The sequence below is a fragment of the Poecilia reticulata genome, linkage group LG22 (genome assembly GCF_000633615.1).
Source record: "Poecilia reticulata strain Guanapo linkage group LG22, Guppy_female_1.0+MT, whole genome shotgun sequence".
Taxonomy (NCBI): domain Eukaryota; kingdom Metazoa; phylum Chordata; class Actinopteri; order Cyprinodontiformes; family Poeciliidae; genus Poecilia; species Poecilia reticulata.
The window spans coordinates 18,231,622-18,257,319 of NC_024352.1; the positions used below are offsets into that span (position 1 = coordinate 18,231,622).

General features: G+C 38.6%; 3 protein-coding genes across 4 annotated transcripts; 1 reads left to right on the forward strand and 2 right to left on the reverse strand.

Moving 5' to 3' along the window:
* Positions 1–4,411: 4,411 nt before the first annotated feature.
* nfkbiab (nuclear factor of kappa light polypeptide gene enhancer in B-cells inhibitor, alpha b) lies at positions 4,412–8,093 on the forward strand. The gene is made up of 6 exons (XM_008399835.2): positions 4,412–4,964; positions 6,618–6,723; positions 6,808–7,018; positions 7,112–7,200; positions 7,281–7,538; positions 7,643–8,093. Exons 1-6 carry the CDS (start codon positions 4,504–4,506, stop codon positions 7,676–7,678), a joined length of 1,161 nt encoding a protein of 386 aa, XP_008398057.1. The 5' UTR covers positions 4,412–4,503; the 3' UTR covers positions 7,679–8,093.
* A 2,643-nt stretch (positions 8,094–10,736) lies between these two features.
* psma6a (proteasome 20S subunit alpha 6a) lies at positions 10,737–13,801 on the reverse strand. Its single transcript, XM_008399836.1, has 7 exons — positions 13,611–13,801; positions 13,118–13,212; positions 12,931–13,012; positions 12,498–12,653; positions 12,187–12,365; positions 11,464–11,558; positions 10,737–11,348 (listed from the first exon to the last, which is right to left on the reverse strand). The coding sequence occupies exons 1-7, from the start codon at positions 13,684–13,686 to the stop codon at positions 11,291–11,293; spliced, it is 741 nt and encodes a 246-aa protein (XP_008398058.1). The 5' UTR covers positions 13,687–13,801; the 3' UTR covers positions 10,737–11,290.
* A 668-nt stretch (positions 13,802–14,469) lies between these two features.
* On the reverse strand, positions 14,470–25,360 carry prorp (protein only RNase P catalytic subunit). 2 transcript variants are annotated; one of them, XM_008399838.2, is made up of 11 exons: positions 25,185–25,360; positions 24,699–24,987; positions 24,463–24,601; positions 24,131–24,365; positions 23,750–24,048; positions 23,595–23,642; positions 23,379–23,511; positions 17,443–17,553; positions 15,190–15,338; positions 14,850–15,048; positions 14,470–14,692 (listed from the first exon to the last, which is right to left on the reverse strand). In XM_008399838.2, exons 2-11 carry the CDS (start codon positions 24,835–24,837, stop codon positions 14,564–14,566), a joined length of 1,581 nt encoding a protein of 526 aa, XP_008398060.1. In that variant the 5' UTR covers positions 24,838–24,987; positions 25,185–25,360; the 3' UTR covers positions 14,470–14,563. The 2 variants fall into 2 exon arrangements, with proteins under 2 accessions (XP_008398060.1, XP_008398059.1); XM_008399837.2 differs by having other exon boundaries at positions 24,699–25,360.
* Positions 25,361–25,698: the final 338 nt, after the last annotated feature.

Here is a 25,698-nt window from a genome sequence, read left to right on the forward strand (position 1 = left end):
GTATAATCCCACCTGGATTTTTGAATTAGTAGGTAATTCTTTTGGTGATGCCTCACAGCATGATGCAGTGACCGTGCTTGAAAACTGCATCAGTATACTTAGGATTAAAAGCTTCACTTGACTGATTTTATCGTTGTGGGTCAGATTGCTCAATCTTGTCCCACAACATTTTGCCCAGATGTATTTTGTTTTTCCATATCGGAAGCTGCTAACTTCAGTTGAGTTGTTGAATGTTAAGCGTTTACCTCTTTGTTGGAAAGTCTTTTCTGAGTCTGTGGTGATTATCACTGACCAGAAGTCAACGCGTCTTGGTTTCTTAAAGTTAAAAGATGTTCTATAATTTTCAGGGCCTCTTATTCTGATCTTTGGAGAAATTTCTTGATTGTTTGCAACTTTAACTGGTTCATCTGATGCCTGAGGGCTAAATATTTGTGGCTTAATGTCCTGAAACTAATAAAACAAAAGCCATTAGTACAAGTAGAATCCCAGACTGCAGCTTTGTTTCTTCTGGCAATTTTTCTAATTTGCATACACCGTAGCTCACAATCAGATGTTTCTTTTGTGTTATTGCCAGCTGGCTTTTTTTTGTTTGTTTTTATCCACATTGAACTTTCCAAATATTAATAAGTAATCCCACGTACTCAGGTTACATAAAGAAATATCCATAAAAAAAAACCCACACCTCATCACACACATAAATCCAGCTAAGTGCAGCTTTTCCTTCCCTGCTCATTTTGCAGCTTTGAATGTTTTCATGTTTTCACCATGTTGGAGTTTTCCCTGTGCTGTTTCAAATGCTGGTTTCCAGTCACTGGTCTCATATGACTGACCTCCAGTTCAGCTAAAAGGGTGACACTCATGCTTTAAAATGTTTGCAGAAAGTCAAACTAAAACTCCCAGACAGCTAAACCTGGAAGTATCTGATTTGCTCTCCAAAGCATAAAAAAAAAAAAAGCATTAATAAAAATGGGATGGGTTGTGGGATTAAGTCGACTTTTGTTTTCTTTCATAGTGGCGTGGCTGCTTTTCTTGCATCCTGCCCTTGTGAATTCCTCTTTGCAAGTCTCTGCCTTTTCTTAACGTCCTGCCAACCAGCTGTTATGTGACCATAAACAAAAAAAGTGCTGAGAGTGAGGCCTGAGCTTCCTGGTTTGACTGGTCGCTCAAATGAACAATAGGAAGCTTGGAGTTTCCCCGTTAGGCCCACAGAACATTATGTTCAAGCTGTTATTTGTTTTGCAAAGGGATCGGTCACAACCTTGTGGAGTCTTGCAGCCCAATCAAGAATTTCAAGTCGTGCAACAGACTATTAGGGATTTTCATTCAGCCTGAAATGAAAATAGCCTGCGCATTTGCAACCTTCGACTTGAGCTGCTGAAGTACTTCAGGTCATGCACAGCAATGATTTATTCTGGAGGTTTTATTGTGGTTTTCATTGGCCTTTAAAACGTTTACTACTTTCTACCTCTTCAGCTCAAACTGCGTGCAGTTTAACGTGTGGTCAGCATCCGCGGGTGTCAGGGGGGAAACTCCACTGCTCGTTTGTAGCCTCACTCATCGCACTGCACAGCAAACGCCGTCTGAAATAACACTCTAACCTTTAGAAGAAACTCCCATGCAGCCCCCCCAAGGTCCTGCAGCCCGGCCCACCGTTTCCAGCGGAGCTGCTGAGCAACACTTGTTGAGTTATTTATGAGGGCTTTTGCAGATAAAGGTGCAGTTATAGTACTTTCCAGCCTCCTGTCTCTTATCAAAAGAGAAACTGTTTCCCTTCTGGAAGCATGTCGATATTCAAGAGTGACACTTTTTAACAGTTTGCACCAAACCAATTTGAAAATGATGGCATGCAAATGAAATGTAGCTTCTTTAGGTGTTGCTTTTTGCTTGCAGGGTTAATATTTTTAGAAGATGGATAAATTCTGCATATTAGACAAAAGTAGCTGAGACACCGGGGACTTAAACAAACACTAAACAATCTTATCAACTTCTTAAAAACTAGAATATTACAAAAAACTTGTTTGTAATAAAGAAATGTTTGACTTCTGACAGAAAAGGTTCAGAATGGAGGTTAGCTGAAACTGAAGGGACTCATTGCAGTTCACAGAGTCATGCATCCATACTTACATATTAGTGGAAAGTTGAGTTAAAGGAAAACATTTGATAAAGGAGCAGGAATAAATGCTGCTTTTGCCACCACCACACACAAACATGTTGCATTCCTTGAGTTGAGCCTCTCCTTAACCACAGACAACTTCACAAGTACCTTACCTGAAGAGAAAAAGGGTTTGGAGTCAGTGGTACAAAGAAAAACAAATTTTAATATTAATGTCTCACAGTTTGTTACAGATCTAAGTTGCTTTTCTGTAAGCCAAGATTTTTGCATTAAAATCATCTTCTGTAATGGTCAAATTATCTGAGAAACTGAGTTTTTCCATTTTCTTTATCTATGAAAACGAAAGCCAAGTAAGCAGAAATAAATCTGGTCAGCTTTTCCAATTATTTGTATTTACCCACCAGGTTATACCTACAGTCCAAAAAGACAAAGTTCATTTATATTCTGACGCCCCAAATTGTAATAATTTTGTCCCAGGCTTGATGTGTTTTACAATGAACTTTTTTTTGAAAATTGTAAATAATATAGCAAATTCTGCCATGCTAAGTCCTGAGTACATGCTCAGAAGTTAATTTAATGGCTAATACATGTGATATTAGGATGCAAAATGATGAACAAGACTTCCTAGGTTATCATGACAAAGCTTTTCACTCTTCAACTATAATCACGATAAATAACGTCTTAGAGTTTCTGCAAGCTCTGGTAAGTTACATGTTTGGACCACTATCACATGAATTATAAAAAATAAAAAGCATAATATTTTATAACTTTAAGTTACAGCTTAAGCAGGTTTAAAAAAAAACTTTGTCAGCTTATTTAGGTGTTTTCCAGACATGTGACTCAGCTGGTTGAGGTGAGTAACTCACCTTCAGTACCTTCAAACAGTGAGTCTCATATTTATTCATAGCGGGTTACACTTTTAAAGTCGAGCCTCTTTAATTACACACTTTCCTGTGAAATTGGGGTAAGTGTGCTAAAATGTTTTTATTATTATTATTATTATTTTATTTGGATATTGCTTTGCCTGTATCATAGGATCTGCGGTTTCGTCACAGTATCATAACATCCAGACTGAAAGTCAGTGTTTGTGCTGACCCTTCAAGAAAAAAAAAAGTGATTTGGGGATCTTTCAAGTTTCATCATCCTCCGAAGATCACCTCTTTATAATCCATATTTAAACAGTTGTGCATTCTACATCTAACATCGTTTTTAAATCTGAATAGAAACAAAATACGTAACATAAAATGTTGATGTACTCCAGTAATTCAATGCAAAAAGTTACATTTATGTTATATGCATGCGTGACGCACAGAAGGATTTGTCTTAAGCGGGGTTGTTGTTCGTTTTGATGAGTACAGATTACGGCTAATGGAAACACAAAATGTAGTTTCTGTCAAAAAGTCGTAAGTTAAGCAATCCAAACTTCCTTAACACTTCAGCAGAGACATTGCTGTGATGCATTACTTCCAGCAACAGGAACCCAGAACATGAGTGTGTAATGTACAGTACATGGACTTTACAGTTTGCAGACATTTGTGTATTAAAAATCCCTTATTTTGTCCTATCAAGTTTGGGGTTTTCATTACCTGATAATTACATAAATCAAGAGACATAAACACTAAGATATCACTTAAAGTGAAGATAATCTTTGAGCTTCACTTTTTAAAATGAATTACTGAATTAGATCAACTTTAATATTCTACTTTACTGAGAGGCACTTGTATAAACACTATGGGAAAAAAACAGAGGGAATGCTATTCTGTTAAAATAGTGAACTGTTTTCTTAAAGATTTTATTAAAGTTCCTATTAAAAATACACTGAAAAAAAAACAAATATTAACTTAATTAATATGGATAAACAAGAAAAAGTTTCTGAAGTTCATGGAATAACCAGAAAAAAAGATGTTTACATTTATGTAATTGAAAGATATTGAAATTTAGTATAATATTCTAATTTATGTCTATGCACATACATATTGTAGGACTTGGAGTAAAGCAGGTTTTAAAAAGAGTTTGATTTTAGCTCCATTATTTTGAGCTTCTAGAGTTACTGATAGAAAGAAACTTCATATAGAATGACTTTGTTATATTTTTAGAGCTCTTTGGGGACCCCTGCTGTTCTCTTTTCCTCTAAAGACTCTTGACTAAATCCCTTATTCAGAGCTGGAAGGTCCTGGAAAAAACATCTCTAGCACATTTTAAGACAAAGTTAAAATGTGTTTAAGTCCAAGCACTGAAAATCTAAACTTAGATTAGAAAATCTAAGACTTTATGTGACTTTTTAAATCCTTGCATCTTTGCACAAACTATTGACAAAAAATAGTTGCATGTGTGCCTCAGACCCCCGTTTTACTAATTCCGCCTCTGATCCTGCAAACGCATAATGCTCGATGAGAAGCGCTTTTATTATTCAAGTCTGGGCAGAAATCCCCTCTCTGGCTCTGCTGTGTGTTTGCGAAGTTATTCTAGTTGTCAGTTTGGTGGAAATCCCCCACCTATGTGCTAACTCCGCCCGCTCTGCAGCCAGATACACGCAGAGGGCATTTACAGGCTGCAGCTCACACACACTTAGCCACAGTACAACTAGGACTTCCAGAACCAACATGGACCTTCACCGGACCAGTATATTAAACCAAATGGATTACAATCGGGAGTCTAAAGAAGGGAAGGCGGCCCAGTCGACGGAGGAGCGGCTCGACAGCGGCGTGGACTCGCTGAAGGAGGAAGAGTACCAGGCTGTGGCGGAGGAGCTCCATCGGCTCCAGCTGGAGAGTGATCGCCAGCAGGCCGCAGCTCGGACCGAAGAGCCGCTGCAGGAGTGGCAGACGCAGACTACAGACGAGGGAGACACGTAGGTTTTTACACACCGAGTTATTTATATGCTTATTTATATAACACGGGGCGCCTGAGACTCGGGGCCTCACTTTTGGGTCTTTGAGGTAATTTGATGCCTTCGTTCCCCGTCGGGAATGCCTTCCTCCATAAAACTAAGGCCTAAATTAGCCTGGAATTATTATTGTTGTTTATAAGCATTGAGGTTTAGCTCGGTTAATGGGTCTGATTTGATTCCAAAGTAGCTTTTGTTTTTCTTGCTGTGGCCATAGACGGGATATAGTAAACAAAAAGGCCATTTATCAGGAGGTCAGATTGGGAAAGTCCCGGGCGCGCCGCCAAGGAATCCAACCGACGCGCGTTCCCGTGAAGAGCAAAGGGGAAAACTGGGAAAATTTCCCTGAAGTACTACCATGTAAATAACCGAGAAACAACGAACAAACCCGTCTTCTGTGTCGGAGACGGTGTTGTCTCAAAACCAGTGGAAACAAACAATACCCTAAAGTAACCCTAAAGTTCGTTATTTTTGTCCCAATCTTATTCCTCCGCACAGAAATGTAGTCCGCGCTCATAACCCTCTTCTTAAGAGTATTCATAAAGGGAATTTAATTAAAACGATGTAAAGTGCTTTATTCACACCAAAGCAGAAATAACATAAAACTTTCAAAACATTTAAATCAAGATTAAAAGTGTGCAGAACCGAATCACAACTACGTTTCTTTTTTCTTTTCTTTTTTTTTTTTTTTTTTTTACTGTTAACAGGGCCGTCTCCAGAAAGTCTCCAAAGGTGGGCCCATAAATTTATAAGAGCCCTCCCAAAAAATCTGAAGTTTATTATGCTTCTGTTACATATAGACTTTAAAAAGGTGTGATAGTTCATGATTCACATTCTGGTATTTCTAATAGACCTATTAGATATTAATAAAGAAGACCAGAGGACTGGAACCTGCTGCTCCAAAGCTGCATGTTTTTCAGCAAATCTTGTTAACTTTGACCAAGAGGGCGAAATAGAAACTATTTGTTGATTCATTTGTTGCAAACTATCTTCATTGAATTTCAGCTACAACACTAATTTGAAAGGGATCATTTAGTTTTGTTTGGTCCTGTTATTCCACCAGGCTGTTGAAAGGTGGGCTATTTGTCTTGATTTTCCATAAATAAGAAAATGGCAATAAAACTTATTTTAGAAAGAAATAATGGTGATTTACATAGTTGGATATTTAACATTATTGCTGTAAATTTTTAGAAACACCTTATACTTTAAACTGTTCTGTGTGCATTATAGATTTAGTTTAACTATACTAGCATTTTCACTCCTGCAATATATTGAGTGTACATTTTAAAAACTGCTATTCAAAAATAAAAACAGATCTTCAGTATGTTACCCACCATTCAGTTTTTAAACAATTTGCATCTGAAGATGCCTCTGGCTGCTCAGTTCTTCCACTTTTTTTAATATGATGAAAAAACTTTTTGTTTGTATCCAAAAAATACAACTACTTGAAACATGAACTGGGAGTAATACAAAAATAAACCTGTTGATGCAGGTGGAGTTGTGTGCATACCTGCTTTTCGGGGCAGTAAATCAGTGTCTCGGTTGAAGAATTTGTCCCTTTTTCTTTTTTTGTTGTCTAACAGGTTTTTCTTTTTTTTCCTACCTTTTTCTTGGCAGGCTGCTCCACCTGGCCATCATCCACGAAGCAAAGGACTACATCAAACAAATGATTGACCTTTCAAAGAACACACCTTTCCTCAATGCACAGAATGACCTGAGACAGGTATGTGATCTTCCCCTCTCCTCTGTTAACGTTTTATTTGCTCTGAACAAAAGTGTAACATAAATGCTTCGCCTCCCCCCGCAGACTCCTCTCCACTTAGCAGTAATAACAAACCAGCCGAACGTGTGCTCCAGTCTCCTCGCGTCCGGCTGCGACCCCACGCTGGTGGACAACAGCGGCGACACGCCTCTTCACATTGCCTGTCGCCACGGTAACCTGTACTGCTTCAGCGTCATCACACAGAACTGCAGGTTGGAGCACCTGCACACGGCGATGGCTGCCTGCAACTATAACGGTGAGACTTGTGTTGAGGCACGCTGGCGTCGACACGGCGGACGCTGTTGGGCAAGGAGTCGGTTCTAATCGACGCCTCTTTTGTTTCATGCAGGTCAGAACTGCCTCCACCTGGCTTCGGTTCACGGTTTCCTCTCGCTGGTGGAGAAAATGGTGGACCTCGGAGCGGATATCAACGCCAAAGTAAGCAGATTCATCCAGACGCAGAATCTGGGCCGACGTGGAGAATGTTTTGGTTTTAACACAACATCCTTGTTGCACAGGAGCAGCACAACGGCCGCAGCTCGCTGCATCTTGCCGTGGACCAGCAGAACCTCGCTCTGGTCAAACTCCTCCTGAGGAAAGGAGCAGACCCCAACCTCCTGTCGTCCGGGGGACACACTCCCTTCCACCTCACCTACGGTTTGGACAACTGCGACATCCAGAAAGAGCTGTTCCCGGTGACCCATCCGGACCTGAGGGACCTCTCCGAATCAGAAAACAGCGGAGAGGAGTCGTCGGAGGAGGAGTCGGACGAAGAGGTGTGTTGAAATCGCAGTTGCTGTAGAGTGACTGACTGAATGAAGTGTCAAAAATTCGACTGGTTGGGTAATCCATATTTCTCCCCCGTCATGTGTGTCTGCAGGGAATGTACGACGACATTCAGTGGAACGGACATTAGCAGAAAAGAAAAAGAACAAGGAAGTTGCAAAACGGCCCAAGATGATTACGATAAGAATGAAGGCGGCACGGCTCGGCACATGTCTGATTTATTTGTAACATCATGCTGAGAAGACGGCAGCGAGGGCGACGCGGCTGCTGCCGAACCGGGCCGGGCTTGCATCTCCTGACATAAAACGAGAGACTTACCGCTGCAGGAGAGCGAAACGCACACTTTGTAACGGGACTGCTGTGTGAGAGGATCCCCTGAAGACCCTGTTCCAGCTCTGTTGTATGATACTGTAAATGCTGTGTATATGAAGATGTATTTTTTATGGAAGCTGTGAATGTGTACAGTTTAGCAGGTTGTATATGTGAGATGGCAAACAGTTCCAGCGCACTCCAGTTAAATTAAAACACTCATATTTAACACCTCAGACCTGCTCCGTGACTTGATTTGTGGGAAATGGAGAGTAAATGTTGCTTATGGTTTTTTAAAAAGTATTCCCAATTGAGTCTTGCTTTTCCCTTCTCTCTAATAACGTGTGAAGCTTAGACAAAAGGAGTCCTTTACGCTTATTATGCAGGGATCAGAACTGATTAATTACTAAGAGCCATAAATCACAGTCATAGTTATTATTCAGACTGCAACTATGACTGTTAATTTAACCTGAAGCAGCAAATGACTTAATTTAAAGTCAAAGATGGGGGGAAAAAAGTTAAATTTCTTTTTATGTTGATGCGTCTTGATCATGTTACCATCTGAGAAACCAGGTTTTGATACTTTTTGCTCAGAATTATGAGCTAATTTCATTTTGTTGTTGTTGCATCAGGACAGGTGATGCTGGAAAACAACCCAGCTGAATTAAATTAAACTCTAAAAGAGCAACAGATGTGCTTACTATCTTTTTGTGTTTAATGGTTACCTTCGGACAAATCACTGGTTTGCAACAAAACAACCTTGTATGACTTTGACAAGAACAGGCTAAAATTGTGCAGGATGGACAGCAGTAGACTGAGGTTAAAGGTTATTTTTTCCGATTAATGCTGAAAGGTTCCACAAGTTGGAACTTCCCACATTTAGTCTCTTCTCATCAGAGGAAGTTGAGGCTTTGATCGCTGCTATTAATAAGCAGGATCAAAATGTCCTCCGAATAACTTCTTCTAGCAAACCAGGAAACGTTTGCTGATGATCATCTGGGTATTTTCCCTCCTGAGGGAGATCTGCGTCACAAGGGTCAGAATTTTTAACTTTTGAACTCTTTGGAAACTCCCCTTGATCCCAAAGAAAATCTGTGGTCAGATCCTCAAGAGTCATTGGATAAACAGAAACTGACAAATTGTGATCAACTCCAAACGCTAAAATGTCAAGAAAAGGTCCAAATCAGTCAGGATTTGGTCCAAGAGTTGATAGAACCTACTGTAGAAACGTCTCCTGATATAAATTCCACATATTTGCTACTAAAAGCCGTTGAAATATTTTAATTGTTCCCCAGAAAAACCGTGAGAAACACGTAAAAATCTAAAAGCGTTAAAATCTCAAAAGGCAACATGTAATCAGCAGCGCCTGACAAAACTACGAGCTGCAATTACGCAGGAAATTACCCATGCGCCCTCTTCCCGCCGTCTAAAGGTCTGGTCATCCTCATGCCTCCATCAGAGCATGACAGCCGAGCCGAGTCATTTCTCATCAGCCAGCCTGTATTTTCATATTTAAAAGGAAAAACCGGATTGCTCGACAGCTCACTTCCAACGAATGAGGAAGTGGAAGTCGGGCTTTGACTGTCCATGCATGTATTTAAAAAAACAAAACAAAAAAACAGATAAGAGGCTTTGGAATTTTTTTTGTCCCTGCTTGTGGAATGAACTGCTCTGTCATTTGAATAAGGAAGTTTATCTGCAAGGTGTGGCTATGGGAGATTTGAGAGGAAATTCCCAGGAACTAAACACTTCAGCTGTCATGACATTCCTGTTTAAATGGCAACCAAGATTATTAATAATTAAAAATTAAACTACTAGGTTATATTATGGAATAATTAAAATGCTCTTCTCTGACTGTTTATACATTAAAAAGCTAAGATCAATCAAAAGCTTGTGGGATTATCTCTAGACTTTATATTTAATCTCAAGTCATTGTAAGAAACGTTCACTTCATTTGATTTGCAGACATTTCTGCACAACTATTTTAAGTTTGTCTTTTCAGCCATTATGTCGTAGATTTGCTGCCATGTTTGTGGTCAACTGAATGACTGCAGAGTGTCCTTACTTTTCACCACAGCTGCATCTGACTAAGTCTGCCACAACAAGGACCAAATCAATTAAGCGCATAATAAATTAAAAAGAGCGCAATCATTGCCATTTGGACAGCGGCCGTTAAAGAGTTGCTCCGTTTTAATATTGTTGAAAAGCCGCCAGTTTGAGAAACGCTGCAAACATTTGACACCCTGTTTAAAGTGGTTAGTTTGCACTGCCTGCCACTTTTGCCTGTTTTCCCTGTCTGAGCTGAATGATAAGTTTTTCAAATGCAGTTACAGCGACTTCATAATCCATTTTAATTATTGTTATTCCGGTTGTTTTGTTTATTTTGGATATTTAAGATGTTTTCCAGATCCAGTCTTAAATGTTCTTCAAAAATGTAGCTGGGAGTGAGTGAGTGTACAAGCATTAATAAGGCATTATTATTATTATTATTTATCCCAACAATTGAACAAATTTGCTATAGTGACAGGCCTATCTCATGTGACCTCATTTAGGCTAATATATTAGCTGATTTGTAAATTGGTTGAGTGAAAACCACATCTAAAATCTGAATATTCCAAACAGGCCTTCTCACTTGCCGTTTATTTTATATGACCGATTTAGCTGCAAAAGCTCAAAATGGTGACGGTAAATGGGGCAAGTGTAGCCATTATGAAAATGTTTTATGCAGACTCATTAGTAGACACAGCTTTAAATGAGTGTACGGTCCATTTCAAATCATCTGTTCTGTTATGAAACCGAGTCAAAGAAGCTGCACGTTTCCTGTAAGACTTTCTGAATTTCAGCTGAAATATAAATGAGTAAACGTAGAGACTTTGGAGTTAAATAAAAACACCGTATTTAATAGAAGTGCAGCGGCATACAGCTGAAGATCGCAGCCGAGAGGAGAGAATTGAACATTGAGTTAGTTGTTGTTGTCCTGAGCAGAGTTCGACGGCGTTTGGGGATGATTGTAGTGACGGGAAAACTCCCACAGCTGCTCCCGGAGCGTGAACACGAAACTCCAGAGATCGCAAGTGAAGAACATCCTGAGTAAAAATTAAACCACCGTAACCGAGAGGTACCCTTCTGCAGCTGCAGAGCTACACTCATGTCAAACAACGAAACTGATGAGTGGTTGTACTTTTATGCCATTGGGAGCACCGATCTGAAAGTCCAGAATCTTTTTAAAAAGTGAGAATGTAGGCGGGGCGACGGGGTTTTTTTTGTGGGTTGAATTATGACTTGGAAGAACAGAGGCTGGTAAAAGGCAGTGCATCTGCAGTAAAATGTCCAGATTTGACCTCCCTGTGTTGTAAATCTCCCTGGATTGTGACAAATGAAGCTCCTCTTATTTTTCCTTCTAACTGAGACTTCCAGGTTTTCCCATTGATCCTCACTCTCTCTCGGACAGAGCAACCAGATACGCATCAATCTCAGACTCCGACAGAATCCTGAAATACAAAAATTAAATGTTATGGATGCAGGTTTTAGTCGGACAAGTAAAACCGCTTACAGAGCGAGCTGGACTACAACACGTTTTAAAATGCATCTCTGGGATTTACTCACTTAAATTTAGGCTCTTGCGTCGTGATGACTCCCACCTCCAGCTCCGACGGCTTGAAGTCGATGGAAAGAACAGTGGAGAGGCAAGAAATGGCCGTCTGGAAAGGAAAGATGTTGACATTTTAGAGAAAAAGATTATAAGCAAGATCGTAATTTTTAAAAGAGATGTGGCTCTAAACAACGAGACTCATAATGCAGTATTTTTCCTACCATATTCTTATAGTATGAAAATAAAAAATAAAATATGGTTTATTTCTGAAACTCTTAAATTAAGTCAGTGATAGGCTTTACTTGCACATGAATGAGGCTCTATACCAAGGACGGCGTTTTACTCTGAAAATTTAAGGGTTCCAGAACGAGTACAGTTCATATTTAAAGCTTAGAAGTTTAACGGTGTCGGCGTAGGGGGATCGAACTTAAAAAGCAAAGCTCTCGATAGTCCATTTAGGATCAAATCCTCACCTTAACTATGCGTTATAAATCATGACTCCAAATCCATCCATAAGCTTCCACTGCAGAGTGATCAAGCTCTTCTTTATGCTGCTATTCCTCACAGAAACTTTTCATAATTCAGTAAATGTTTTGTGGATAATGTGCTTGTATGAAATGTAAAAGTCAGTGCAATAAAAACCTGATGCATCAGCAGGGATTTATACTAAAAGAGCTGCTTCTTTTGTATGTGCATGCTGCATCTGTACCGTATGCTGCATGTGTATCTGTGTTTACCTCTATAGTCTGCTCAAAGGTCCAGTCCAGTTTCTTTTTGACCTTCTTCTCGAGGAAACCGGTGGCTTCGGTCTGCTTGACCCCAGATGCAGTGGCCTTGAAGCCACAATAGTAACCGGCTGGATCGCATTTATAAAGCTGCGGGCCCAACTCCTCGTCCATGCCGATCACAACCATACCTGCAGCAAGGACACTAGATTAGAACATCTAGCTGATCCGGGTCCACAGTCGGCTTTGCAACATCAGAACTACAGATTTCGAAGAGATAAAATCCCAAAAAGACTCCAGTGGACACATTCATAATTACTCACAGCAGCCGAGCGGCCTCATTTCAGCATTTTGTGTGTAGACTTGGGAGATATCGGCCATGCGTTTGCACAACATGTCCACTGGGATCTCATAGCCGTACTTGTAGTTCCAGTTAGCAGCTTCGTAGCGTGCTCTCTGCACCTGAGACCTGCTGTCAGCTGCCAGAGGACGCAAACAGGTTGACCCCAGAAATACATTCTACACATATGTTTTCATAAAAAAAAAAAAAAAAAAAAAAAAGATCCAGTTTAGGTGAGACATACTATTGACTCGTCAACTATTAGTTATGTAATCCAAAAGCTGGAGGAAGAAAGTTGTTATTAAAAGAAAACAACAAATAGCCATATTTGCTTTTCCAAATATGGCTAAATAGCCATATTGGTAAGGCTATTTGCCTTACTGGCAAGCATGGCTTGGTAAGCATGACTTGCTTACCAGTCATGCCGGTCATGACGCAGCCAATGTTGTCTGTGATTTTGAACAGCTGAGTGACGGTGGAGGCGTCCAACAGCTTGTCCTGACAAACATAAGAGGAAATATGTTGCTTAGAGAAAAAACTAAATTAAAAATCCACACACGACCAGCAACTTCCACAGAGGAGCATCTGTGTGTCTATACTGACTGGAACTTTCTTCTGGGTGACGATCACGGCGCAGTCCTTCCCTCTGATCCCCACAGAGGTCATTCCTCCCTGGTTGATGGCTTTAAATGCATACTCTAAAGAAGGATGAATTGGGAAAAACAGAAGTTACAGTCTTTTACAGTTGAAATGATTTCTTAAATTATTATTAAGGTGTCAAAAAAGTAGAAAAAGAAAATCCTAACGCAAGAGATGAACCTGTATTCAGTTGACTCATAACAGACCACTCTACGCTATTTAGATTTATTTAGGCGAAGATTACAGTTTGGGAGGCAGGCGATGTTATTGTTGTACCAAAGAAATATCAGCTAAAAAATATACAACAGTTATAGTCCTCAACTGAACCACACGCCAACTATATACTTAATGAAATACACTATTAATCCCTGTGAAGAATCTCTGTTTTGTGGTTGAGCACATGCTAACAGGCTGTTAGCAGTGATGACTGAGCATCTTTCTTCCTCTCTTTGCTCACCGACTTGGTAAAGCCTTCCTTCCGGGGAAAAGATGGTGATGTGCCGGTCGAACCCCGCACTGGACCCCCGAGACATAGCAGTAATCAGTGAGGCTAAGTAAAAAGAGAAAGTGGATTAAACTGAAACCAGAATGGCAGGCAGGAGAAACAAAAACATGGAAAGAATTTCTGAACCGGAAGTGGCTGGAGAAGAATTTCTTCATCCGGGTCAACCCTTGTAGTTCTTTTTGGAATTTATGGTTTAGAACGTTAAGCTAAAAACTACAACGGTTACAGGCAAAATGTGTTTTTGTATTAAAATAAAAAGATCCCCGAGTCCATCATTGACCAATGGATGATATATATGTTACTGCTCTTCGTGCAACCACAAAGTTACGTAAAAATCCAAAGACCCGATGTGAAACATTTTAAATTTAGTTTGAGAGTCACTAAATTGTTCAAAGTTAATCGCAGTTAATTTCTCAAAAGATATTTGTTGTATATTTGGGAAAAGTCTCCAGGTATGATTGTAAAATTTGATAACAATCCAACATGACTAAAATTATTTACTTCTGAGGCTTCTTGGATAAGTTGCCAATTAATCTTTAGATTTAAATCAATTTAATTTCTTTCCATCAACAATGCAGCTCTTGTTTGCTTTTGTTTACCTTCAATATAAGAAATGCATTTTTACAATTATATTCTTGCCTTATTACCATGCCCTAAAGTTCATATATTTAGATTTTATGTCTGTGTTACATTTTAAAACCAGTCATATGACTTCCAAATATCATAGTTTGTGGTATAAAAAAATTGCTCTATCTTCTTTATTGTTATTATTAAAGTGATGCTAAAGTTTTATAATAAAATGTACAGAAACTTCAAGAGATTTAAGAGTTTTATTCACAAGACTACATATTAAAACATGTTTTTTTTTATTTTTTATTTTTTACATATCTTTACAAAAAAATTATTCAGTGTTTTTTGGTGAGACACAGCCACCGTTGTGGCACTTCATATGTGCTTCTGTCCCCGGTATCATCATAGGGAACATGCCAGGTATCTTCTGTAGTCTGGACAATGGTGTCAAAGCAGGGAATACTCTAATAAAGCAGAAAGACGCAGTCAGTCTGTGCCTCGGAGAGAGTTCACACATGAAGAAAGCAAGTTACAACATAGCCTCTCTTCATTACTTTTATATACAGGAGACGGTACAATGTCAACCTAATGTTAAGAGGTCGTAACCAACCATCCACTCACCAGAAATTTCACCCTCCTGCCAGTTGCGACATTCCCAGCCATCACCAGCTGATGACCCCTCTGCCACTTGAAGAAGAGCCGCCTAGTTACCTCATCTGGCAGGCAGGCCTTGTGGTCCCTCATCAGGTCCCTGCTCACGAACCGACAATGGTTCCCAGAATGCAAAGTGGCATACAGCAGGAACGGGTCGTCTTCGGATCTAACAGGGAGCACGGAAGGTGTGAGGTACAAAATTAATATTTAGTTGCTTCCATCCATCCACTGATGCCATTTACACCACCTCCATCTGCTTGGCGTGTTAACTTTAGGAAGTGTTGCTTTGTCATTCTGAGATTCTCACATGTTTTCAGTAAAGAAGCAATGCGCTTTCTGCTGGATGAGGTTCATGTTGCGTCTGTCCCAGGATTTGGAGGGCCTCAACATGTGTTTCCTCCCCAGCACCAGGATGTTGGGGGCCTGACGCTCAAGCTCCAACACCACTGTCAACAGCTGCAACAACACATGCAAGTCTGTCATTTGCACCACCCTTTCAGTAAGTGCAACGTAGACATTTTGTGGTAGAAAACACAGAATAATTTAGACACACTAGAATCAGATAATTCCTGGTAATTCCTCTTCACAAACGCTTTATATCCTCAAAAATCAAATTTTACTTTAGTTGAAAAAGTTTAGAAAGATTCAACGCAATTAATTGTGAATACTTATTATGCAGAGGGGGGAAAATCCCATATTAGGAAAACCTCTTTTTTTTTTTTTAAACCACCAATTAATAAATAGGTGATAAAAGAAAAGTGCATTGATTTGTTCATGTCTAATTAAGCATAAGTAGATAAACTTACTTGGCCTTTTAATCTGACATTATCAAGGAAAAAAAAGATCAGAATTTGTACAAATTCAGAGTACATTTCTTTCAACTTTCATTCAGGAGAAGATTTTCTTTTCTTTTCTTTTTTTATAACTGGCTTCCAGTTCTGAGGGATTCTTGGCAATGCATTCAATAGGCATCTCATTAGTGTGTTTATTCATATTTATGATTTTTATCTTGCTGTATAAATCATGAATTAATCAATTTCCATCTGTAAACGAAATCAAGTGTTTAGCTACAAAACAATACAATATTTTTCTCTTGAATGTACCTAAAAAGGTTTTTTTTATGTTACTTCATCTAATCAAAGATCTTCAGCAAACAACTCTTAACTGGCTTGTTTATGTGCCAAGTCTCAAAAATATCCAGCTACATTTTGTGAGGATGCAGGAAACTCTGTAAGAATCAACATGTTCATATTAAGGAGTCACTCACTGGAGCTTGAACCTGCTGAATATTTAGACCAATAGCAAAACGTGTTATTGAACCATAACTCCAATAGGCTGATTAAAGACTTTGGTGTTTGCATTGAGATCCTCTCTCTGTTTAGATATTATGTTATCAACCACATAAATGTCATTTTTATCCGTTTACTTCCACATTACATCAAACAGTTCCTCCAATTTCTTGAAAATTATTGTGGAAATTCATGCAAAAATCAACAAATCCCTGCACTAATACATAATTGGGAGTTTGTTGCAAATTTTTCTCCAAAATTCTCAAAACATTTCTTACTTGTACTAAACCTCTGCCTCAGCCTTAACTGATGTCAGATTATAGTCTATAATCTATGAAGCGAGTAAAAAAAAAAAAATGCATTTACCGTCATCATAAAAAAAGCACAAATATTTCCAAATGAGAACCACAAACACTTTGATTTTTATTGCAAAAGTCACAAAAAGTTTCACAAAATTCCAGAGGGACTGAAAAGATGTTCAATAATATTATATAATTTTAAGAATCCATTGATATTTTAACAGTTTGTGAACAGGTTTTATCAAATACACTCTGGCACAACCGGCCACTTAAGAGCATTCATGATCTTGATTTGGCCTCAAACATGAATGAGTTTGACTCTCCTGCCTTAAACGCTGTGCCATCTTTAGTGTCTGGCCTTTCCCCTCAGAGGGACTCAAACGTCTGCACGCCACCAGGTTTAGTGACGCCAATGTTCTGACGAATTCAGCTGGTATTTCACGTTTTTCACAGGTGGAGCTCCTCTCTGATTTCATTCACGCAGTCAATTATTTGAATAAAAACTCCTGCCTATGGTCTTAATGCAAATTTCAGCAGCTCTAATTTTCATGATTTATTTTGCTTCCCCACAAACTGCAGCAGATGACTAGATAGAGAAACAGTCTTATCTGTCTGTACTTTCCTGCCCTGCAGCAACATAATGTGCGAGAACGATGATGCAAGTGTCACACAGATCGGCAGAGACAGACAGACAGATGTGGGCAGTCAGACAAGTAGGTTAGGTGGATTTAAAATCTGGTATCAGACAGTTTTAGTTCACATCTCAGATTCAGGCAGATGAGGTTATTCATTGTGAAACTGACAGAAAACCCCCTGTGATGGGAGGAAGAAAAAAAACGCTAAAATCTACACGATAAAACTGAGCTTGTGCATCTTTGAAATGAGCACACATGAAACAGATCTTATATAAATAAATATGCTGCTTTTAATTAACTGCGTTCCAGGTAATTATGCATCTGTGTGCATTCTCACCGTCTCTGACTGCTTGGTTTTGTCTGGGTTGATTCTGGCAACATTCAGCCCGTCTACGACCACATCAAAAGCTGGCTTCCTCTTCACAAACGCTTTAAAGCTCTCCAACTCCTGAACAGAAGCACAAACGGACAGAAAGCAATGACACACAAAGCACAAACTCTGACAGAGAAAGAGAAAATAAAGACAATAGATTTGGAATAAATAAATGTGCCTGTGCCAGTAATCATTACTGATCTAAATACTGCTTTTTCACTTTCTCCAGGGTCAGTGTGAAATATAAGCGTAGGCGTTATCAGAAAGTTGTTTAAGATGCAAACGCCCCCAAAACAGACCACAAAACTAACAAAAAGCTGTAAAAATAGCTTTAGCTGCAAACCTACGCAGAAGAAATGCCAGTCGAATACTAATATAGCATGCTGCCATGCTTAAAATGATAACGACGAGTTCAGCACTTTACCTCAGAACACAGCAATAAATTCACCTGCATGATTCACTTGTTTGGTTTTAGATTAAAATATCTCGGAGGACGGTATTCCCAAATTGCTTGGGATGCTTTTAGGAAACTATACATAAAGTCAGAATAAATAAAGTTACATTACTACACACAACTTGGGACAGATTTTTACATAAATTGTACAAAAGGATATTTTTTCCGTCAATGTCTGATAATTAATAAGACTAAAATGTTCTGAAGGACCATAAAATGTTCTGAACAATTATACATTTATATAAATACCATGGGAATTTCCAGAAATGATTCCACTCAAGAACAAAACTGGTTCTGTTTCCCAGAGATGGATGTTTTTTTGTTTAGTTTTTTCTGTGAAATGTGCTTAGCAACCCCAGAGTAAGAACTTGCGAAGATGCTGGGAGAAACGGCATTATCTAAACAGAAACAAGTCTGTCTTGCAGCAGGATGTCTTGAAAGGCCGCTCTGCAAGGAAGAAGCTACTTGTCCAAAAGCAACATTAAACTTCAACCGGTACAACTATCAGAGGAGGACGGGAGAGATCAGGACAAACAGGCAGCTTTACTGATGCAAATATTGAAACAAAATCCCAAGAAACCAACCGCAGAGTTCAGGTATAGCATTTCCAAATACTTACCATCACTTTACACCAAACAACTTTGGTGTCTGTTAAGAAACATTTTGGACCAAATAAAGCTTTTGGAAGTTCTGGAAAGTTTTGGAAGGAGAACAACCACATGAAAGATACGCAGGGGGACAATTATGATCAACCCATTAAATTCCTGATTGAGCTACCATGGCATTCCCGGTTGAGTATCTCAAGCATCTTAAAAAGAAGTGAAACCGTTTAATGTACATAGAAAGAAATGCTGTATTCAGCTGCTTTATTTAGTTGCAGGAGTTTCAATCAAATTACTGAGAATCACTTGAATTTGTCTTCAGCATATTCAATTATTTAGAACCCAACCTGTGACAGAAATGTGGGCTTGAACTTATTTTCCCGACAAGTCCATGAGTTACTTGCAAAATTTCTTTGGATAACTTTATTTGATTTTCATTTGTGGTTCTCCTTTTAGTACGTCTGTCTGTCCGTCTTTTTTTTTTTTTTTTTTTTAGCAGATGCTTAGAATTACTCTGCATAGCAGACAGTTCAAATTGCAGTAGTGGAAACGGACAGTTTTAGCTGGAAGGGAACTGAGACAGACTGTGAGCCTCCCCGACAGCAACAGCATCAGGGGTTTGTTCATTCTTTGACTCCAGAAATGAATCTGGACTCCACCTGCAGGATCACTCATCAGACGGCTCCTTCTGCTGATTTGTCAAATGCTAAATAGACCCAACAATCAGTCCTGTTACTTAGGATTCTCTGAGGACTGCAAGGAATGATCAGGAAAAATAATTGTCTTCTTTAATGTTGGTCTGCAGCTTCGTACCATAACGACAAAGTTGCCATGAAGCTCAGAACAGCTCCAGTGTGGAAACATTATTGGTGCTTTCACTTTTAGATAGATATGGAAATAGGCTGCTCTGAATTCCCCAGGACCTGAAACCTGAAACTGTTTGCACAGTTTCATTAACATTCAGCCCAAAATGCAACCTTATAAATGCAAAAAATGTTGCAATATTCCTCCTGTGATGTAACTGTGAGCAGGAAAAAGGGAAGGCCCGTCAGGCTGCTGAAAAAAAAACAAAAAAAACTCAACTTTTAACAGTAAGTAGCCGCTCACTGGAGTTTGAGATGAAGAGAATGATTGATGGAAAGAAGAAAGAAAGGAGCCTGAGAGCAGAAAAAGAAGGATGAGAAAGGTAGAGACAAAGTCCAGAGTAATTATCCCGGGACTTTCCAAAGCTGATACCCGAGACTGGACTCATTGTGCTGATCTGGATAACATGTCTGCTTAAAACACACACACTCCCACATCTGTGCACACACTCCTGAGCTTACATTACCACTCAGGTGTCTCGTTATCAACAATTTGTTTCTGTAAAAATAAACAGCAGCATTTCCACTGACTCAGAGCTGCAGAATAAACACTTTATCACAACTGACTGAAGCGCAAAGCTAACTTGATTCTAACATGTTGCAAGTTACAGGTAACAGAGAGACATCAACATGGTTAGAGTTCCTATTACAACAATTAAAAGGTTATATAATCTCCAAAGAGCATACAACTTTAAATTTAAAATACCAAAATTAATTTCTGCATTTCAAAGCAGCTTTCAAAGTCAGTCTTTTTGTTCCTCCCTTCGGCGAGTTCCTTAAGTGGTAAATGCTGTTCTGAGTGCATCAAAGAGTCTTTCAGATCTGAAACGGGGGATTTTTTTTTTCTGTGTTTTTCTTGAAAAACATCTTTTAATTTAAGGAAGATTCTTGCATACTTTGTTCTTTTCAGATTTTTACATAACAAGGCCTCCAGTCTGCAGCAGGTAAAATAGATCTACTTCAGCTTTACTGGCACACCAAGAAGCAGTGTTAAAGTTTTATAAGGTTTTTATTCTCAGCTACTGATTATTATTTCCTAAACTCTATTTCTCCTTTTTTAAATTTCATTTATAAATGGGGTAGTGGGGAGACTAAAATAACATTGTTACACAAGTATTAACAACTATAATCTAAAACTGTTGAAGCACTTTTCGTTTCATTTTAGCTCTCAGTCTTTCTGGGTTAAAATCCATCAGCAATCCCACCTTCAATTCGGGATATATTCCCACATTTCTTCGCCAAATTGTGATCATACCTCATATCCTCGTTATAGCACCCAGCAGATATTTTGAGATATCAAAATTTGAGTTTGGCTGGGCCATAATGAAGCTTAAATCTTCTAAAGGAGCCATTTTTTTATTGAATTGTTAGTTTTCAGTTACTGAAATACTGAACGATAAAGTTCCTCTTGGTCTTAAGGTTTCATGCAGATACCAGAAGGTTTTAGTATTTTTTATTTGGGGCTGTCTATAAGTCCTCTAAGCTTCATTGGACTTTTGTGCCTTTCTCCTTTTGCAGGGAGATGCAACTCTGCATCATTCGAGAACAGCTGAACCACTCAAAGGTGCTTCAAATGATGGCGTTTACTAAATTCTGTTTGACATGAGTTTGAATGAAGAGGTTTGTTCTAAAGTCCCGTCATTCTAATGCAGACATCCGCAGGGTGTGCAGTTATGCAATTAGCGTTTCATTTTTTTCCCCCCAAAGATCTCAGATTTTCAACTCGGTTGTACAGTTTATAATTGATTAAAGATTGAAAAATGTTCTGCGTGCATCTTGATCTTTTGTTTTTTTTTACACACCAACACCTGCCCTTTTAGAAGGGGTGTGAAGTCTTTTCAATTTTGCCAGACTGTGTCCATATTTACATGGCAAACTACAAGTGGGAAGTCCCCCAAATTTAAATAGCTAATCGAACTACCACCGCTATCTGAAGAGTGAAGAACCTCAAGAAACGCTGATGAAAGTTGCTCTCTGGTCACAAATAAACATGGCACATTATTAGTTGCAACTCACTTGTGCTGCCAAGGTTTTTCCTGTGCATAATGTTTCTTTAATTTAATAAAAAATAAAGCACTGAAAAATGTCAACATCGTGCCTTCTCCTGCACGGAGCATTAAAATATCTGTATTTTAAGACCAGTTTGGTTTTATTTAAATGCCCGTCACACTGGTGGTGTGTCTTTGGTTTTGTATTTGTAAAGATTTAAGCTGAATGACTTACACTTTGGACACAGTGAGCTTTCACGTCATATTTATGTCACATGTCCTCAAGAATGGGATTTAACTTTATTTAATGCATGGGGATTTTATATTTTTTGTTTTTACATAAATCACACTTTTCTTTCCAAAACATTTCCAATTAACATAATATAAAAAAAATGAAATATTTACTTAGTACTGAAATCTAAAAGGATCATATTTATGCCTGAGATGACAAGATGTCATAAACAAATATGATTATTTTCTTAAAATGGTATTCATTAACCAGCAAGTAAAAAAATCTCAAAACAGACATGACTTTAGTTTATATGAAATTTAATTTAGAAAATGTTTTTGAATCCAGTTTTAACTTTATCGAAGTAGTTTTTAGAAACTTCCTATAGATCTTAAGCATTTTTAAGAAAGACTTAACCCAGACAAATATGCTGTGCAGGTTTTTTCACTTTATCTTAAACTAACAGGCTGTCATCAACATATATATCATCAGAAAATGTTAAAATGTTCTTGAAATACCAGTTTTAACTCACAAAATAATAATAAGAATATTAACAATACATTTAATTTTGCTTTACGCCAAACTAGTAAGTTATTAATAAATGTGTATATCTTAATATTAACGTGTTAAAATGTTCTCTCAATGAGAAATATATATGTTTTTATTGTTTGTTTTTGTGTTAATTCTGATTTATAATAATGAAATAGAGACTATAAAATTTTCTTCCAGGCAGTTTTTCTTATTTGCTGCTAATTCCATGAAATAGGTTTGTTCATCTACAAAACACTGATTTAAACCTTGAACCTAACGCCATTGACGGAGCTCTGGGTCCATTACCAAACGTTAAAGTGAAACTCAGCTCAGAAATGGGTAACAGTGCAGTCTGAACAGGTCAGTTTCACTCATCAGTTGGGTGTGTCTGTGTACCAATGATGCCCTCTAGCAGACACATGAGGCAATTCCTCACAATAAATATTATTTTGATGTCACTTAAACGCGTGACTTTCAGATTCCGTTTCTCTGACACTATAATTTATATTAAAATGTAGTTGCGGTTGTTTCCAAGCACAACATTCAACCTCTGCCACTTATGCTGATAATACCACTGCTTTTCAGAGTTTGTGTTTAAATACAGTAATAAATTATATCCAGTGGAAACATTTGATCAAACGAAGCACCGACTTTCTGTACCATGGAAACTGAAAAAGAGAGTGCTGCTCCAATCAAAGCCTTTTAAACAGATTTTAACTGGAAAAATTGGAATATTTTCCAGTCATATTGGAAAAATTGACTGGAAACACACGTGGACATCTAGATGTCCACGTGTGTTTCAATGGAGCAGACACACTGCTGCAAGTGTGCGAGTTTATTGTTCCTACCATACTCATCTCTTAGGTTTTAATTATAAAAAAATCTGTAGATTATTACATTACATTCTTCTTACGAGTTGAAACTTATTTTAATTCAGTTTCACATCTTAATCACCATGAAACTGTCATGAATGATGCCTTTGGATGGCTGACAGTGAGCCTGGTTATGGAATGACTTACACCAAGAAACTCCAGGTACTTTAAAATCTTCTGGGGCTTTTAGTCCCTAAAAAACAAAGCCTACTTAAGACCAGTTTTAGTTAAAACTTTAGAGAAACTCTTAAGCTTAACAGCATCCTAGCTTGACGTCTCTCCTTAAATAATTCTGACTTTTAAAGATGAGAAACAACATAAAACCATTTTTAAAGGACGCTGTTTTTGTGTGAATCCATACCTCAGGAGTGGTCTTGTTGAATACATCTCGCCCCTGAATGACATCCGTCATGACTCTGTCCTTCAGCTCCTGATACTCGTCGGCACTAAGCTGGATCGACTCCAGCTCTGACCCACAACACCCACACGCACCTCTAACGAGAGAAATACTTATTCAATAAATGGCACAAAACATCACAAAGGGAACCGTGTAAAAAGCAGAAAAATGTGTACTAACTTTGGGGTGGCAGTGCTCCAGGCTGCAGTCCATTTCTGTCCATTGAGACTAAAATCAGGAAGAAAGACATAAATGAAGAGAGAGAAGAATGAAAAGTGGTGGAAAAAAAAACAAAAACCAAAGCACAGGGAATAAACTTTTCCATCACTGCTTACCTCTCAAACCAGCTCTTTATGGTGTTTGCAACGTTCTGCTGGGGATAGAGCTGGTTGTTCCTCATGTACACCAGAACTCCCAGCAGCCTCTCATGCTGCTCTGACTCAGTCATGGCTCCCATTTCTTTTTCCCTCTCTCTCTCTTTCACGCCTGTAAAAAGTGCATCCCAGGTTTCCTGATGAGGACTCAGTCCCTTTTCAATTAGTTCATCGTATAAAGCCCAGGCAGTAGTTGCATCTTTGTGATGAATTGCTGCTGCAATAATGTCACCATAGTTACGCGGTGATGGTGTCAGAACCTAAAATAATGCAAATACAAATCAAAAGTTAATAAGGACACTATTTACTCCAGTTATTTTACTAAACAAAAATGTACTTCACCTGCTTGATCTCCTGCAAGATCTCAAGTGCTTCCCTCCACCTCACAGTACGGCTAAAGGATTTAATAAAAAGGGAGGAAGCCCCCGTGTCGAGTGAAGGGAAACTTCCACGCATGATTTTGTAGATGTCAAACACCTCATCGTCGTGTCCGCCTTTCACACACAGAGTCAGGTAGCGTAGCAGCAGCTCATAGGACAGTGTGCCCTTTTCCATCACCACAAAAGTCAGCAAGGACCTGGAAAAGCAAAGGGTATTCACTTTATACCAAATATTCCTGTTTACTGAAAGGAAAATTGGCTTAAAACGTGACAGACACTCTCATCATCTCTTACTTTGCTATGTTCAGCTCTGATTCACAGCGGAATAAAGTGTTCATCATCTGGATGTCAAAACGTTCCTGCTTTCCCAGAGATTCCCTCAGGTCCTTCCACTCAGAAGGAAGCAGAGGCCGTTCCGGAGGCTGACACTTTCCTATGAAACACCTCTGGTTTAGTACAGGAAACAAAAACAAATATGGAAGTAGCACTGTGTGGTTGTAAAAATATGGCTTAAATTGCAGTCGCCATACCCGTCATGCGTTTCTGCTCCTCCTCATGTTGTTCTTCTTTCTCAAAGACTGCTGGTGCCTTCCTCTTCATCAGTTCTGCTGTCCTCTTTGCTGTCCCAGCAGCAAAACCAAATTTGGGAAAAGAAGTCTGCAGCAGCATGCTGGATTTCTTAGTGTTTACATCCTCTGTGCCATGTCTGATAGTTCTGTTTGCTATTCTAGTTTGTCCACTGTTCTTTCTGTCTACCTGTCTGCCTCCCAGGTTTGGCTTAATATCTCTTGTGCATAGAAAGCGTGCAGTGGAAGTAAGCTGTGGTGACATAAAACAGATTCTGAAATTTAATAACAAGGTAGAACCCATTCTTAAATGTGTACCTCTTCAAAATATTCACATGTAGGTGAAGCAGCAGTGATCCTTTATCTATGTTTTAAAATAGTTAAAGTATTATTTTCTATACAAATTGCTCACATTCTGTATAGGTCATTCCTGATCAAACTACCACTTACTTTTCTCCTTTAAAATATCAGCAATACTTCAAAACAAAAATCTTACTAGTTTATTTACTCATAAATATAACTCACGGCAACCAATGTCAACAAAAACTGCGACTAAACAATTTCAAGTTGTTTCCAATTGAAGGCATGAGTTCCAGGACGCACGGTTACAGCGTCATCAGCAATAGACTGGGTTCCAATGCTGCATTCAAAGTACCTCGAAAAACAAACCTACACAGCAACTTCTTGGGTTATTTAAATTAAAATGAAGCAGTGAAGTAATATAAGTTAACCACATAAAATGTGTTATTAAAAACTCAAATACACTGAAAATTGTCTAAATGCATTGCCCATTTACATGTTTCTCATATTTTCACAATGAGGTGTTAGAAATCCCGTGGCATTCGGATTTCAGCAAACTGGGTGTTTGGTGGCTTTCAAAATAAAAGCATAAAGCCAAAAAAAATAACAGTCAGTGCACAATTCGATTTATAACGTCGATGCCTAATTATTTTTAAATCCTACC

Bases quoted from the DNA above. Each gene is read 5' to 3' on its own strand.
- nfkbiab (XM_008399835.2), top strand. From the start codon at position 4,504: ATGAGAAGCGCTTTTATTATTCAAGTCTGGGCAGAAATCCCCTCTCTG. The intron at 6,724-6,807 runs GTATGTGATCTT...CTCCCCCCGCAG, and splicing joins CACAGAATGACCTGAGACAG to ACTCCTCTCCACTTAGCAGT. The intron at 7,539-7,642 runs GTGTGTTGAAAT...GTGTGTCTGCAG, and splicing joins AGGAGGAGTCGGACGAAGAG to GGAATGTACGACGACATTCA.
- psma6a (XM_008399836.1), bottom strand. From the start codon at position 13,686: ATGTCTCGGGGGTCCAGTGCGGGGTTCGACCGGCACATCACCATCTTT. The intron at 11,559-12,186 runs GTAAACACAGAT...TTTCCTTTCCAG, and splicing joins CCTTTGAGCAGACTATAGAG to ACGGCCATTTCTTGCCTCTC. The intron at 11,349-11,463 runs GTGAGTAAATCC...TTTGTATTTCAG, and splicing joins ACGCAAGAGCCTAAATTTAA to GATTCTGTCGGAGTCTGAGA.
- prorp (XM_008399837.2), bottom strand. From the start codon at position 25,038: ATGGGTTCTACCTTGTTATTAAATTTCAGAATCTGTTTTATGTCACCA. The intron at 15,049-15,189 runs GTGAGAATCTCA...GCTCCCTGTTAG, and splicing joins TGCTTCTTTACTGAAAACAT to ATCCGAAGACGACCCGTTCC. The intron at 14,693-14,849 runs GTGAGTGGATGG...CTGCTTTATTAG, and splicing joins GCAGGAGGGTGAAATTTCTG to AGTATTCCCTGCTTTGACAC.